Source organism: Paramisgurnus dabryanus, chromosome 15 (genome assembly GCF_030506205.2).
Source record: "Paramisgurnus dabryanus chromosome 15, PD_genome_1.1, whole genome shotgun sequence".
NCBI lineage: Eukaryota > Metazoa > Chordata > Actinopteri > Cypriniformes > Cobitidae > Paramisgurnus > Paramisgurnus dabryanus.
The window spans coordinates 27,995,419-28,008,864 of NC_133351.1; the positions used below are offsets into that span (position 1 = coordinate 27,995,419).

At 37.4% G+C, this 13,446-nt stretch overlaps 2 protein-coding genes across 3 annotated transcripts in view; one reads left to right on the plus strand and one right to left on the minus strand.

Annotated features, from left to right (window-relative positions):
- Positions 1 to 9,839, minus strand: part of col4a1 (collagen, type IV, alpha 1) — an 86,345-nt gene extending 76,506 nt beyond the window's left edge. For both annotated transcript variants that reach the window (XM_065292943.1, XM_065292945.1), the window contains exon 1: positions 9,619 to 9,839. In XM_065292943.1, the coding sequence (XP_065149015.1) occupies positions 9,619 to 9,687 (69 nt within the window). In that variant the 5' untranslated portion in view covers positions 9,688 to 9,839. The remainder of the gene's footprint in view (positions 1 to 9,618) is intronic.
- Positions 9,840 to 9,932: 93 nt separating this feature from the next.
- Positions 9,933 to 13,446, plus strand: part of col4a2 (collagen, type IV, alpha 2) — a 143,664-nt gene continuing 140,150 nt past the window's right edge. Inside the window, exons 1-3 of the mRNA XM_065292942.2 lie at positions 9,933 to 10,088; positions 10,346 to 10,425; positions 10,506 to 10,557. Coding sequence (XP_065149014.1) covers positions 10,385 to 10,425; positions 10,506 to 10,557 — 93 coding nt within the window. The 5' untranslated portion in view covers positions 9,933 to 10,088; positions 10,346 to 10,384. The remainder of the gene's footprint in view (positions 10,089 to 10,345; positions 10,426 to 10,505; positions 10,558 to 13,446) is intronic.

The following is a 13,446-nucleotide window of genomic DNA, read 5'->3' on the forward strand; positions in this document are numbered from 1 at the left end:
CATGCTGTGATCTGTGGCCTTCTTAAGATGGGGGCTAATTAGTGCAAGTGTGGGGCACAGAGAGGTGCATGGTTTTTGATCGTGATGGTAATCAATAGGGATGGGCATTCGATTAAATTTTTTTAGTCGATTGTCGGGAGAATTAACGATCGACTATCGATTAATCATTAATATTTTTATAATAAAAAATTAATATTTAACTTTAATAATTCAAAAATGTTGAATACAAAAATACAGCGTGTTTTCCTCAATGAGACCTTTATTACAAATCAACTTGTGGCAAACAGTTAAACTACATTTAGTTAGACAAACGGAACATATATATGCGCTTGAATATGCGGTGCTCTAAAGCAGCGGAGCCTGCAGCTGCGAGTCGCATTCTTAAACAGAGACCTCATTTGTTCCAAAAAATCATGACCTCTTCATGATTATTTTTTTGAAATCAAAACAGAAGGTCACAGATAACGGAGTATGGTGTCAAATATTGCACCTGGTGGTAAAATGTTGAATTGCTGCCACACAGTGAAATTCATTTAATTGCTTCAAGACACACGCTACGCAACGCAACCTGCATTAGATAAAAAAAGTATTTGATTAATCAATAACAAATTAACATCATCGACTAAATTCTTAACGATCAATTATCGATCATCGATTAATCATGCCCATCCCTAGTTATCAATCAAGTTTATTTGGAGAAATGTTTTACTTTTCGTCATGTTAATAAATGTATTGGCATATCCGACTTTATTTTTAGACTTTTGAAAGTTTATTATATTTGCTTTAATTATTTAAGCCAAGAGAAAAACACGCATTCAAAAACAACTTAACTGTGCCCCAACACGCTTTAATCAGTGCATTCAAGCTATACTGTACATTTTATTAGTATGTGTGTACACTGGGATCAAACCCATGATCTTTGCCCTGCTAACACAATGCCCAACCAACCAAGTGAGCTACAGGAACTTCATTTCCTCAAAAATGTCAAAATATAGTTTGTGTTTTGGTGTTTTCGGTGGAACGTTTATATATGGGCACCACGTGGATATCAGGCAGAATTTACACGTGCTCTACCGGATCATAACTGTAAACAAATGCCACATGCTGCACGTCAAGGGCGGAGCGACCAATTACAGCAATCAAGACCAGACCAAAGAAGCAGGCCCATAAAAGAAGAAACTGTTCAGAGGAATAACTACTTCTGTTTATATGTCATTATGTTTATCCGTTTGTGCCATGCATGTTTATCTGCTGCCCTCTCTTTTCCCCATCAAGATGAAGTACAGAACGCTGTGCTTTGTCAGATGTAATTTCAGTGCAGAAGATTGCAGACGAATGCAGCCAATGCTATTCTCATTTTAATCTCATCTGAAATCTTACAGACAGAAATAATACAATGCACAAAAGGATTACTCCCTAAAGTCTTCCTAAAAAGACACCCACAAGTCCTGGCTTCATGTGTATGCAGTAAGGACTCTTTCTGTATGTGAAGCGTGCATGATCCCGTCCCTGCCGAACAATAGAGGAACTACATGTGAAACCCTGCATTCAGAGCGCCAAGCAGTGAGGCTGTCACAAACAATAGATATCTGTTCTCCAAAAAATTGCACAGAAGCCTTTAAGGCCTACTTATAAAACGCTCTCCAAATAAAAATGGGCGAGGTTGAAGTATCTACAGAATCTTCTGTCTACTCTACGTCTGTCTCAGTTTGTTGGAGTCACATGAATTAGAAATGATTTCTTTGGAAACATATGCGATTATTTCCAGTGTCTCTTTTCACTGACCTCAAAGATCTGCTTCTTCATCTGAACTTCAAAAGTGATGACGAACTGAGTCGAATTCTTTCTAATAAGGTCAACAGATGTCTGTTTGACGTTATGCTCTTCACAACATTTTGGGCTAATGCATTTCACGTGGATCTCTGAAAGGCCAAAATAGCATTTTGCCTTCTTGGTTATCTGTCCAAATACCAATATTTGGAAAAGGTACATACAATAAAGCGTGTGTTATGTCGGGCCAATAACTTTAATGTTAATGGATGAAACTTTGATTGAGGTAATTGAGGTCATTTAAAGGGGACCGAGAATGAAAAACCATTTTTACCTTGTCTTTGTTGAATAATGGTAGTCTACCCGCATTCACAAACATACAAAAAGTGCTAGACATGCTAAACATCTCAGTATCATAGAAATTCCTCTTTTAGAAATGTCAGCCAGAAAACAGCCCAATCTGCAAAACTGATGCTTATGACATCACAGACATCTCACTGCCCCTCCACTTTAAAATAATTGGCTACATTTTTGAGTGGCAGCAAAGTCCGCCAATCAGTAATGAGATTGCAAGTTAAGCCAGTAGGGGGAGCCAAATAGGTGCAAAACCACTTGTTTAAAATCCCCCACCCTAATAGAGCTATCTGAGAGAGGTTTTTAGGAAGCTTCTAAGGCATTACAGACCCAAACAAAACATTTTTGTCTACATGTCACATCACAGAACAAGGATAAATACTCCGTTCAATCATTCTATGTCACCTTTAAATAAGTACTGTTTAGATACTAATAGCCTAGAGTTCAAAGTTAGCAACTTGGAGAACAACACAGTAGCGTCACTAGTTGTTTTTAAGTCTGCATCCTATGAGGTGCGGTTATTTAAATCGGTCCTGATTTTTGTTAGGGTCTGGCCTGACAGCTGCACTGTGAATTTCACAGGGTCTTGTGGTAGAAAAAGCATAATGCATCAAATGGGCAGACAATGTGTTAGAGGGGCTGTACACAGGAGACAGGGCTGTATCTTTTTTTACTTTATTGTCTAGAGTAAAGATGATGGCAAGTAGTCAAAACTTTTTATTGCCTGTTTTGAGATCGACAAAAACAGCTGCATAAACAAACCACCCGTAACAAGGTGTGGATACATGCTGTTGAACAAAAGGCCCATGCTTTTAAATTGAGAGACCACCAATACAACTGCTTAAGAACTGTCAGAATAAAATATAATGTAATATCAATAAAAGTTTTAATTTTGTATTTATTTTGGCCAGTACATAATTTTGGAATTTTTATTTGTTAATTTAATATTTGGAAATTACTCTACTAAACAGCCTGACTGGAATTCATAACTACAGTATTTTAGTAACTATCACTGCCATTAAAGCAAACTGTACTAAAACATACAAAAATGAAATCATACCAATTCATACACATTAGCCACCTTGTAAAACAGTTGAAACTCCATGTGATTTTGTCACTCAAACACAAACATGTCAAAAGTGCAAGGGCTGGAAAAATATTATGAAAAACTTCATATTTTCACATTTGAGAGCATTATTGTTTGACTATGGGCATTGTCCCTGGGTCATCAGTCCACATGGCTTTGACTGACAGGACAGATGGATGTCTCATGCATTATGAGCCAAAAGAGTTGGCTAACTTCCAAGGAGTGAGACCAAAGGATCTGCCATGGGTATTGCCCAGGTCCAGTCCACATTCCAGCGGAGGAACCCTGGGACCTGTCGTAAACTGTGACCAATTGCTACAGTTACAGCGTTTGGGAATTAAAAGCTTTGAGAGAGTAAAATCAACATGATTTATTACCAACTAAAATGTGGATTTACGCATATGTTAGGAATAAATCTTTTTCCTGATTTAAAAAATGCAGGAAAATAATTGTCAAGGTTGGACTCTGCATAGTCAATCACATAAATCTGAGGAATTTCATTAAGAAATACTATACATATAAAGTGTATTACACATAATGTCACATAATTACACAATAACCAACAATACATTGTATGGATCAAAATTATCTATTTTATGCCAAAAAATTTCTACAGTAAATATATATAAAAAATAGATTTATCATTAATAATATGTGTTGCTATTTATTTGGGCAATTTTAAAGGAGCTTTTCTAAATATTTTGATTTGTTGCACGCTCAGATTCCAGATTTTCAAATAGTTGTATCCAGTGGGGGCTGCCGGCCGGTGACTTTCGAGGGCGCATGATGCGAGTCTCGTCAAATTATGTATTTAGCCTGTCATGTGTGTGGCTCATTATGTCAAAATATGTGCCTGCTGTTGACGCTTCAAAGGGGTTTATGATAAAAGAGACGCTCGCGTTTGCCAGATACTTGCTTAATCTCATGTGTAATCAAAGGTTACTGTTAAGTTAGTGTCTTGCGAGTATTTTGTGAACATGAGTGTCCCTTTAATTATAAACCCTTTCAACGCATGTGCAGCAGGCACTTATTTTGAAATGACACATGATGCACATAGGTTCACATGATGCACCAAACACATATTTTGACATGACGAGCCACATTTTTGAATTCGTGCCCTTCGGAAGAGAAGTCACTGGCCGTCGCTACTGGTTGTATCTTGACCCAATATTGTCCTATTTTAACAAACCATACATTAATGGAAAGCAAATGTATTTACACCGATCACCCATAACATTATGACCACCTCCCTTATATTGTGTAGGTCCCACTTTTGCCACCAAAACAGTACTGTTTTGTTTGTCCTCAAAGTTGATGTGTTCGAAGCAGGAAAAGAGCATTATTGGATCTGAGCGACTTTGACAAAGGCCAAATTGTGATGGCTAGACGACTGGGTCAGAGCATCTCCAAAACTGCAGCTCTTGTGGGGTATTCCCAGTCTGCAGTGGTCAGTAAATGGTCCAAGGTTAAAAATTGTCCAAGGAAGGAAAAGCAGTGAACCGGCGACAGGGTCATGGGCGCCCAAGGCTCATTGATGCACGTGGGGAGCGAAGGCTGGCTCGTGTGGTCCGATCCAACAGATAAGCTACTGTAGCTGAAATTGCTGAAACAGTGAATGCTGGTTCTGATAGAAAAGTCTATTGTTGTCCATGCCTTGACGGGTCAGGGCTGTTTTGGTGGCAAGAGCGGGGCCTACACAATATTAGGCAGGTGGTCATATTAATGTTATGGCTGATCGGTGTGTATGATGTATAATTCTCAATGTCAAAACATTGACCCTTATGACTGGTTTTGTGGTCCAGGGTCACTTTTGACACTTAGGTAATTCATAAAACTAAACCTTACAGTTCTGGTGAATAGGCTGCCAGCAAAGCTTATGAGCACATTAACAGCACTACTTCCATTAAGCCATAACAATTGTGTTTGCATTGCCTTACTTATTTGTGATTACTTTTAAGTAAAGGCTTGACAAAATTACAAGATTTGCTACAATTCAAGGTCAGCAGACCTTTAAGTTAAGGGCATGAGCGGCAAATTCAAGACCACCCAGAAAATAATGCACACACTCCATTAAACAGCATTCTTACAAGTAGTGTGTGTGGTCAGATTACTGCATGTTAAGGTGTATGGGGTTTCACTTGTACTTATTGTAAAATGACGGTCAGTGGTAATAAACTGTACTTTTATTCAAACAACACATTAGTGAGATAATCATTTAAACAACAGAGACTATTTTAACCTGTCTACTTCTGTGGCTGCTTGTTTCTTTAAATCTAAACAAAGTAAGGCAGGGGTTGTCAGTCTACCCAATAATGAAATTTGTCCTTTTTAGCAAGCTGAAATGTTTTAGATTATAACTAACACTTAACAGCAAATCAGTTACAGCACCCATCACATGACATAATTGATAATGATATCTCAAACTGTGCCACTGCCTGGCATACTGAACTTCTATAGAAACATTAAATGCATAGTTCACACAAAAAATTAAAATCCTGTAATCATTTACTCACTCTCGTGTTGTTACAAACCTGTATTAATTACTTTGTTCTGATGAAGACAGAGGAAGATATTTTGAGGAATGTTTGTACTGTAACCAAACCGATCAGAGCCCCCATTGACTTCCATAGTAGGAAGAATACTATTGAAGTCAATGGGGCCTCATTCCTCAAAATATCTTCCTTTGTGTTCATCAGAACAATTATGCAGGTTTGTAACAACATGAGAGCGATTAAATAATGGGGTAAACTAGTTATCCCTTTAATGAATAGCAGGGCAAATGCACTTTTTATGTTCATACTTAATATTTCAAAGTGTGACTGACACTTAATTTTCATGCTTTCAAACCAAATCTCATGTGATTGGGTTTATGTCATGAGAAAGAAATGAAGAGGGCAATGAAAAAAGCAGAAAGAAACAGCGACTGCAAGATAAACAGTTGCAAACTGTTGCTTCCTCTGCACTGGCATTCCACCCAACCTCTCTCGGGAAAATCTGGAACAGTCTGATCTGACCTATGAGCTCTAGCACATTTTCCCTACAACTAGACCTCATCCATTCTCCTTCTCCCCACTAACACCTATCATAGCATGTACGGTTTCCAAGAAGTAGACAGACAACCCACCCACATAAAACTTTCACAGGCAGTCTCAAGAGACAGGGTAGGAGAGAGGATTCACACTGCACATATGTCAAGGGAGGAATTTCTTTCACTAACAAGGAGTGTGATAAGATTAGTTACGTCATACAAATTGTGGTGTAACATTTACATAAGGTACAATTGTATATATAATGGTAATATTTTGCATACTTTATACGTCCAAAAGCAGCAGATGCAATCTGAAGAGACATTCATTTAAAGTAAACTTCAAAAAGGATAAGATTTTATTTTTAAGTCTTTGCGCTCTTTTGTAATCAAATGGTTTGAAATTTTGCTGTCACTGGGATTTTAAAAGGTACAATATTTATCTTAGAGTAATTAGTATGCACAAAGGGGAAAAAAGTTGTTATTTTTGAAAGGGTACTGCCACAGTGACAGCTTGTGTGCCTTTATTTCTGAGAGTACTGTATGCCTTAAAGGGATAGTTCACCAAAAATTTTAAATTCTGTCATCATTTACTAACCCTCAAGTTGTTACAAACTTGTACAAATCTCTTTGTTTTGCTGAACACAAGAAGAATATTAAAAAATATGTGTAACCAAGCAGATGGGGCACCATTGACTTTACAGTAGAAAAAAATAATACAACATAAGTAAATGGTGCCCCAGATCTGTTTTTGATTAATATTCTTCAAATTGTTTTTTTCATTTGTGTTCAGCAGAAAAAAAATGTATACAGGTTTGGAACAACTTGAGGGTTAGTAAATGATGACAGAATTTAAAATTTTTGGTGAACTATCCCTTTAAGGCATACAGTACTCTCAGAAATAAAGGCACACAAGCTGTCACTGTGGCAGTACCCTTTCAAAAATAACAACTTTTTTCCCCTTTTGGGGGGGGGCATCGCTATAATAAACAGGTACCCTTAATAAAACACTGTATTCTAAGCAATATGATTAAAGATAATCTCTTTCATTTTTAATTTGTAAACATTTTCTTGGGTTTGTTGGGTTTTGGCATGGTTGAGTTTGCCAAGTAATTTAACCTCAATCAATATGGGTCTTGTGACTTTACCTTCATTTTCATCGGCTGTGGGGAATCTAATCTGTGCAATCACCCTAATCAAGTGAATTAAGTTCCGGAAGTGTGCTAGGGGACAGCCCACTAATCTGATACTGTACATGCTGAACTGGAGACAAGTGGGATCATGCTGGCCTTCTGAGAATCACACTGGATAAACAAGCATGGAAAACATGCAACTAGATGAAACTCATCCGGATCACGTACAGTAGAAATATAGACGGTTTCATCGGATGCACGTGATACACGTCTGGATCCTAACCTTACTTCCGGTGTCGTTTTTTGACTAGTTGCTAAACTGATCTCTTGAACAAATGCCTCGTCGAAAATAACTAATGTTTTGGTTTCCTAGGTAATCTATGTGTTGTTGTTTTTCTTGTTATATAAATAAACTACGTTTAAAGGACTTTGTTGTTATTTATTATTAGCGGAGTTTACCGGAAGTTACGTGCAGCCGCTTGTTTATGTTGTTACTGCTGAAACGGTCTATAAAGAGAACAATCAGAGCACAAATTTAAAATGATTTTCACAAAGACAGACAGACATGCAAATATTGCTGTGGCACATAAATAAACAAACAAAGTACTATTCTAGCGTAGGCATATGCTGTTCCTCTTATATCTGCAAAATAACTTAGTGGCTGTCCCTGAAGGCATACAGTATCTTTAATAACTTATAAACATTCTTTTTAAAACAAACAATCAGACTCATAAGAGAGAAAACAAATGCATGATTTACGGTCGGCCACACATGCAGTAGGGAGTAGGCTACTGGTGGATTTTGGCTTTTTGCAGTACATAATAGTACTATTAAATCTACCCTTTAAATAATAATAAATGATCTGTGAATTTATGTCCATAGATTTTCCAGACATTTAATATTTAAAAATGTAAAATGCCCCTGATTCTGCAGAATTTACCATGACAACTCTGCCAAATACTACAAAACCAAATGGTCACACCTTTTGGTGTGTCACACACAATTCAGAAATAAATGTTGTAGTCTTTGTTGTAATTGTTGTAGTTTAAACAGTGTATTCAAGAGAATGAGTTTACTGTCAGCCACAGATGGCATCATCAGATACCTTAAAGACTCAGACTAAATCTGAGACAGAGAGAAGAGATTGATAAAGATATTGAAGGTGATACTGTGGACAAAGAGTCAGTGTCATGCATAGTACTGAATGATGAAGAAAGATCATAGGCAATGTATTCAAATGTATGTTTTCAGAAATTCCACTAAATGTAACAGCTTTGTGTATTTATCTCACCATATATCACCCTTTAGTCTTATCACTCAGACACCTGCCACCAAAGTCCTAACTCTCCATGTGCTTCACACCAGAGTTCCTCCCCCAGCCACACCCACAATAAAACACATGCCAATTATATCCACAAAAAATAATATACAGTAAAGTTATCCCAAAGGAAATATCACTATTCAGTATGCATTGAAAAATGCATAAACAGTAGAAATCTGCATAATTAATTGGTTAATATTGTGGTGGAATTCATGGAAAAGCAGTTTGACTTTTTTCATGTTTTAAAAATGTTCACCTAGTTTATAACATGACTTTAACAAAAGAAAAACAAAGTCCAGATGGCTTAATGCAGTTTGTTCTCTCTCTCTCTCTCTCTCTCTCCCTCTCTCTCTCTCACACACACACACACACACACACACATTGAGAAAGAGAGAGCGAGAGAGGCGGGGGGTAATCCAACCCCAAGATGACACCAAAAGGAGTGGCAAATATAAAGTGTAGAGAGAAAAGCCATAGCAGAAATCCACTGTATGATAAATCCGTGTAATGGAGTTCTACAGAAATCCCAAAAGTAAACCAAACTATGTCCACAGTCCTCAGATAAATAAGTGGTTGTGACAAAACCATAAGCTAAATCTAAAGAATAATCAAACAGTTTAAATGTAATACTATACATTGGTATTTGAAGTACGGGAGCATATTAAAAAAGTCGTTTGTCAGTACATGTCATTATTAATAATAGAAATGTAACTGCTGTGTATAGTTATGACGTTAACAGTGTAAGTTAACTCTAGCGTTTTTAAGCGAAATAAAAATTGTGGAACCTGAGCTCGAGCTACTCACGCGCACGTTTTTACGCACTTCTTTGCGCGCGCCTCCTGAGTTTCTAACGGAACTTCAAACCGTCGACAGTAATAATAAAAACAACAGATAACGTTACCATAAAGACATTTTTTTGTGAACTTACCTTAGCAGTACTTTTGTCAATGCTCAATGCGACTGTCAGAAGAAAAAGAGCGCTCCACGGAAGCCGCATCTTTACACGTGTGGATAATGTCCAAAAGGACAATCTCGCGACGGATTCTTCTCCGTTTCAGGCAATTATTGTCTATCTTCTACACGAGCATGAACTATACGTTTGTCTGCATCTTTGCTCTAAACGTTATGTGCCCGTTGTTGAAAGTAATGTCTTGTAGATGAGGCCACCACACCCCCTGTCAGGACCACGACCACCCATCAATACGCACCAACACAGCCCCGTTTAGAAAAAACTATCATTTGGATTTTAGCGTTGTTAGGAGAAGTTTAGTCTTGAAGATTCAGAAATTCCATTAAAAACAGCTCTGGCAGGTTGGATTTTAGGCAGGACAGCGAATAACTTTCCCAAACGGGTGACGCACGATTGAGCGCGCGCGACTGGAGCTTGCGAGAACTGAGGTAAGAAACTGAACGTTAACTTTAGAAAAAGCAATTGCGTAGCCTGTTAGTAACAACGACGATCTTAAGCATACGTTTGTTTTTGTGATAAATTACAGTCGATTTATGGACACATTTATAGTGCATTTGATAGTGTGTCTATGGTATAGTGTAATTTAGACAGGACATTGGACAATGAATGTGCACTAAAGAGCCGATGCTATTTAAACATGACTTAAAACAGCGAGAACTAACTATAGTCCATGTGTAACTTTAAGGACATTGAGCATGCAGTAATAGGACACTGAAGAGAGTTCATGGAGGGTGCAAATCATCTACAGCATTTGAACACATTGAGGTAAAGCCTGCTGTCGCCTTTTAGAAACGTTAACGTATACACTTGTGCACATATTTATTCACTCTTTTCTTAAATTGCAGATGTTTGTTGTTGTTCCTTGCAGTCCTTATCCTTACGAAAGATGTGAACGCAGTAAGTTTGCTTTAAAATATATTATAAGATGACAAAACAGCATTTTTGCCTCGTGGTGTACAGCAAAGTTGACGTGAGACGTCACATAAGTGGGAGTGTCCTTGTTTGTAGGTTCGTCATGTACAATTTGCAAAAGCGTTTTAATGTTGCTTTAATAAAAAGCACGTTGTCTTTAGAAGCCACAATTAATTTCTGCTTATAAGGCAGTGTGTTACTTTTAACACTGGTAAAGTTCCATATCAATTATGCATGGTTGGTAGATGTAGGCTAATACATCCAAGGCAATTCCCACTGGTATAAAGATTAGACACAGCCCCAAACTGGCCTGATGTTTCTGAGAAAAATGTGCTTGGATTCTGGGAGTATTTATGTTTAAATATGCACCAACTTGATGTTTTTGAGTAAGCATGTGAATGAAAGCAAGAGTCCAAACTTTTGGATATTTAGCAACAGTTTTGGGACCTTCGTTTGCTGGTGTAAAACTGAAAAACTACTCTATTTAGATGAGTGATGTTGCCTTGGGTTGAACTATTTATAAACTGGATTCAAATTTCTAGAAATTTCATAAAATGTTCAATCACAACCTTGAAACCAATAGATATAAACACATTGTACCATTTTATTGCAGATGAATATCTAATGACTGAGTATTGCAATATTATACTGCTTGCAACCAATATTATTGCTTGGAATGGGATTTTATTTTAAAATTTGTTTTGAAACGCCTAATTGGCAGATAATTTTGTCACCATCATGCCTTACAATTTTTAGAAAGTAACCATTTTTTTGGTATTACGTACAGGCTACTAGCTCCATTGGAGTAGTAGAAATAGCTTTACAAATTGAAAACAGTCAGCTCATGTGTTATGATGCATGTGTAGAGCTCCTCTTGCAGTCTGGGATGATTTCAACATGAGAACATCTCTCTCTTGCTGATCCACATGCTGATATGTATTTCTGGCAACCGCCCATCACCAGAAGCAATTGCAGCAGGTTCAAAACAGCTAAAAGTTTGCCAGCCACCTGTAAAAGCTTCTTCAGCTGTAACTTCATTCTTTTACTTTGGGATTTAGCTCTGGTATGCAGTTCTTTTTAAGAACTGCTAAAACATTTTCATATAAGGCAGGATGTACAGTATATGATAAAGTGTTTAATAGTTTTGACTATCCTATACGTTTATATTTACAGATTTGTCAGGAACATTTATCCAAAGCACACACATGGCCTTGCACTACACTCTAAAAACAACAGTGCTATATAGCACCAAAAGTGGTTCTTTGCTCGTAATCAAGAACCGTTTTTAGGGCCCTATAGCACCGGTGAAGCACCTGTAAGACACCTGTGTAGAACCAAATAGGGGCCATATAGCACCACATATGGTTCTACATAGCACTATATGGTTCTTTCTACACAGGTGCTTCACTGGTGCTTCACCGGTGCTATATGGCACTAAAAACGGTTCTTCTATGATTACGAGCAAAGAACCACTTTTGGTGCTATATAGCACCGTTTGTTTTTAGAGTGTATGTTGTTCTACCAGCTGAATTGTAGAAAATGATCCTGGAATTGCTGAAACAATGCTTATGTTAAATATATGTATTTCAACAGCCCACATTTATATTCTCAGCCCTTTCCAATAAGTGTTAATACAAAATCATTCAGTATGATAACAGGTGTTACTCATTTGTTGTGGATACAGACGTTTAGCGTTACGCTAATAACCACACTGCACCATACACATGATATAGTACCCATATGTTCATATTTTTATTTAAGGACACAGCAACAGTGTATACAAGCATTAAATTACCCCACACAGCCTTATATATAAACATTAGGCTTACCATAGTGAATCATGAACAATGCTAAGTAATAAAATATAGTTAATTTTTAACAAACAAATCTTACAAAGTGTACCAATAAGTCTTTATAATGTTTTAATTTGCCTACCTCTTCCTTGCTCATTCATGAGACAATAAGAGAAGTACCATTGTCCGAAATGTGAGTGAAGTATTGTTTAAACTTTTTTTATTCACTGTGTGCACTCTCAGAAAAAGGTACAAAAGTTGTCACTGGGACAGTACCTTTTAAAAAGGGTCCTAATATGTACCATTTTGGTGCAAATATGTATAGCAATATAATAAGGTACCAATGTGTACTTTTGAGGTACCAATATTCACCTTTTAGGTACAAAGTACCGTTACTTTTTGAAAAGGTACTGCCCCAGTGACAACTTTTGTACCTTTGTTTCTAAGAGATATGGAAATTTGAAAGTGTGGTGGATCAGTAACAGAGGGTCAGTATACTGATGATGTATCGATAAGATACATCCTTACATAAATACTGTTACTGTACACTGATGAGCCAAAACATTATGACCACTTGCCTAATATCCTGTTGGTCCTCCATGCTTCCAAAAAAGCATTGACCCGCCAAGTAATTGACTCTACAAGACCCCTGATGGTGTCCTGTTGCATCTGGAACAAGACATTAGCAACTGATCCTAAAAAGTCTTGTACGTTGTGAGGTGGAGAAGCCATGGATCAGTTGTTAGTCCAATACATCCTGGAACCATATGCCGAATTTGGAGGACAAGGAAACAGTTTTTATCATGTTTCTCAAACCATTTCTTAACAATTTTGCAGTGTGGCATGGTGCATTATCCTATCGAAAGAAGCCACCTACATTAGGGAAAACTGTTTTCATAAAAAAAATGTCCTGGTCTTCAAAAATGTTTTGGTATAATTCTTTGCATTTTTGTCCACAAGAATGGCTGGACCCACAGTTTCCAAGCAGAACTTTGCCCAGAGCATCACAACCCGTCTGCTAGCTTGACTCACAGTGCATTCAAGTGCCATCAATTCCCTAGGTAAACAGTGCACACATACA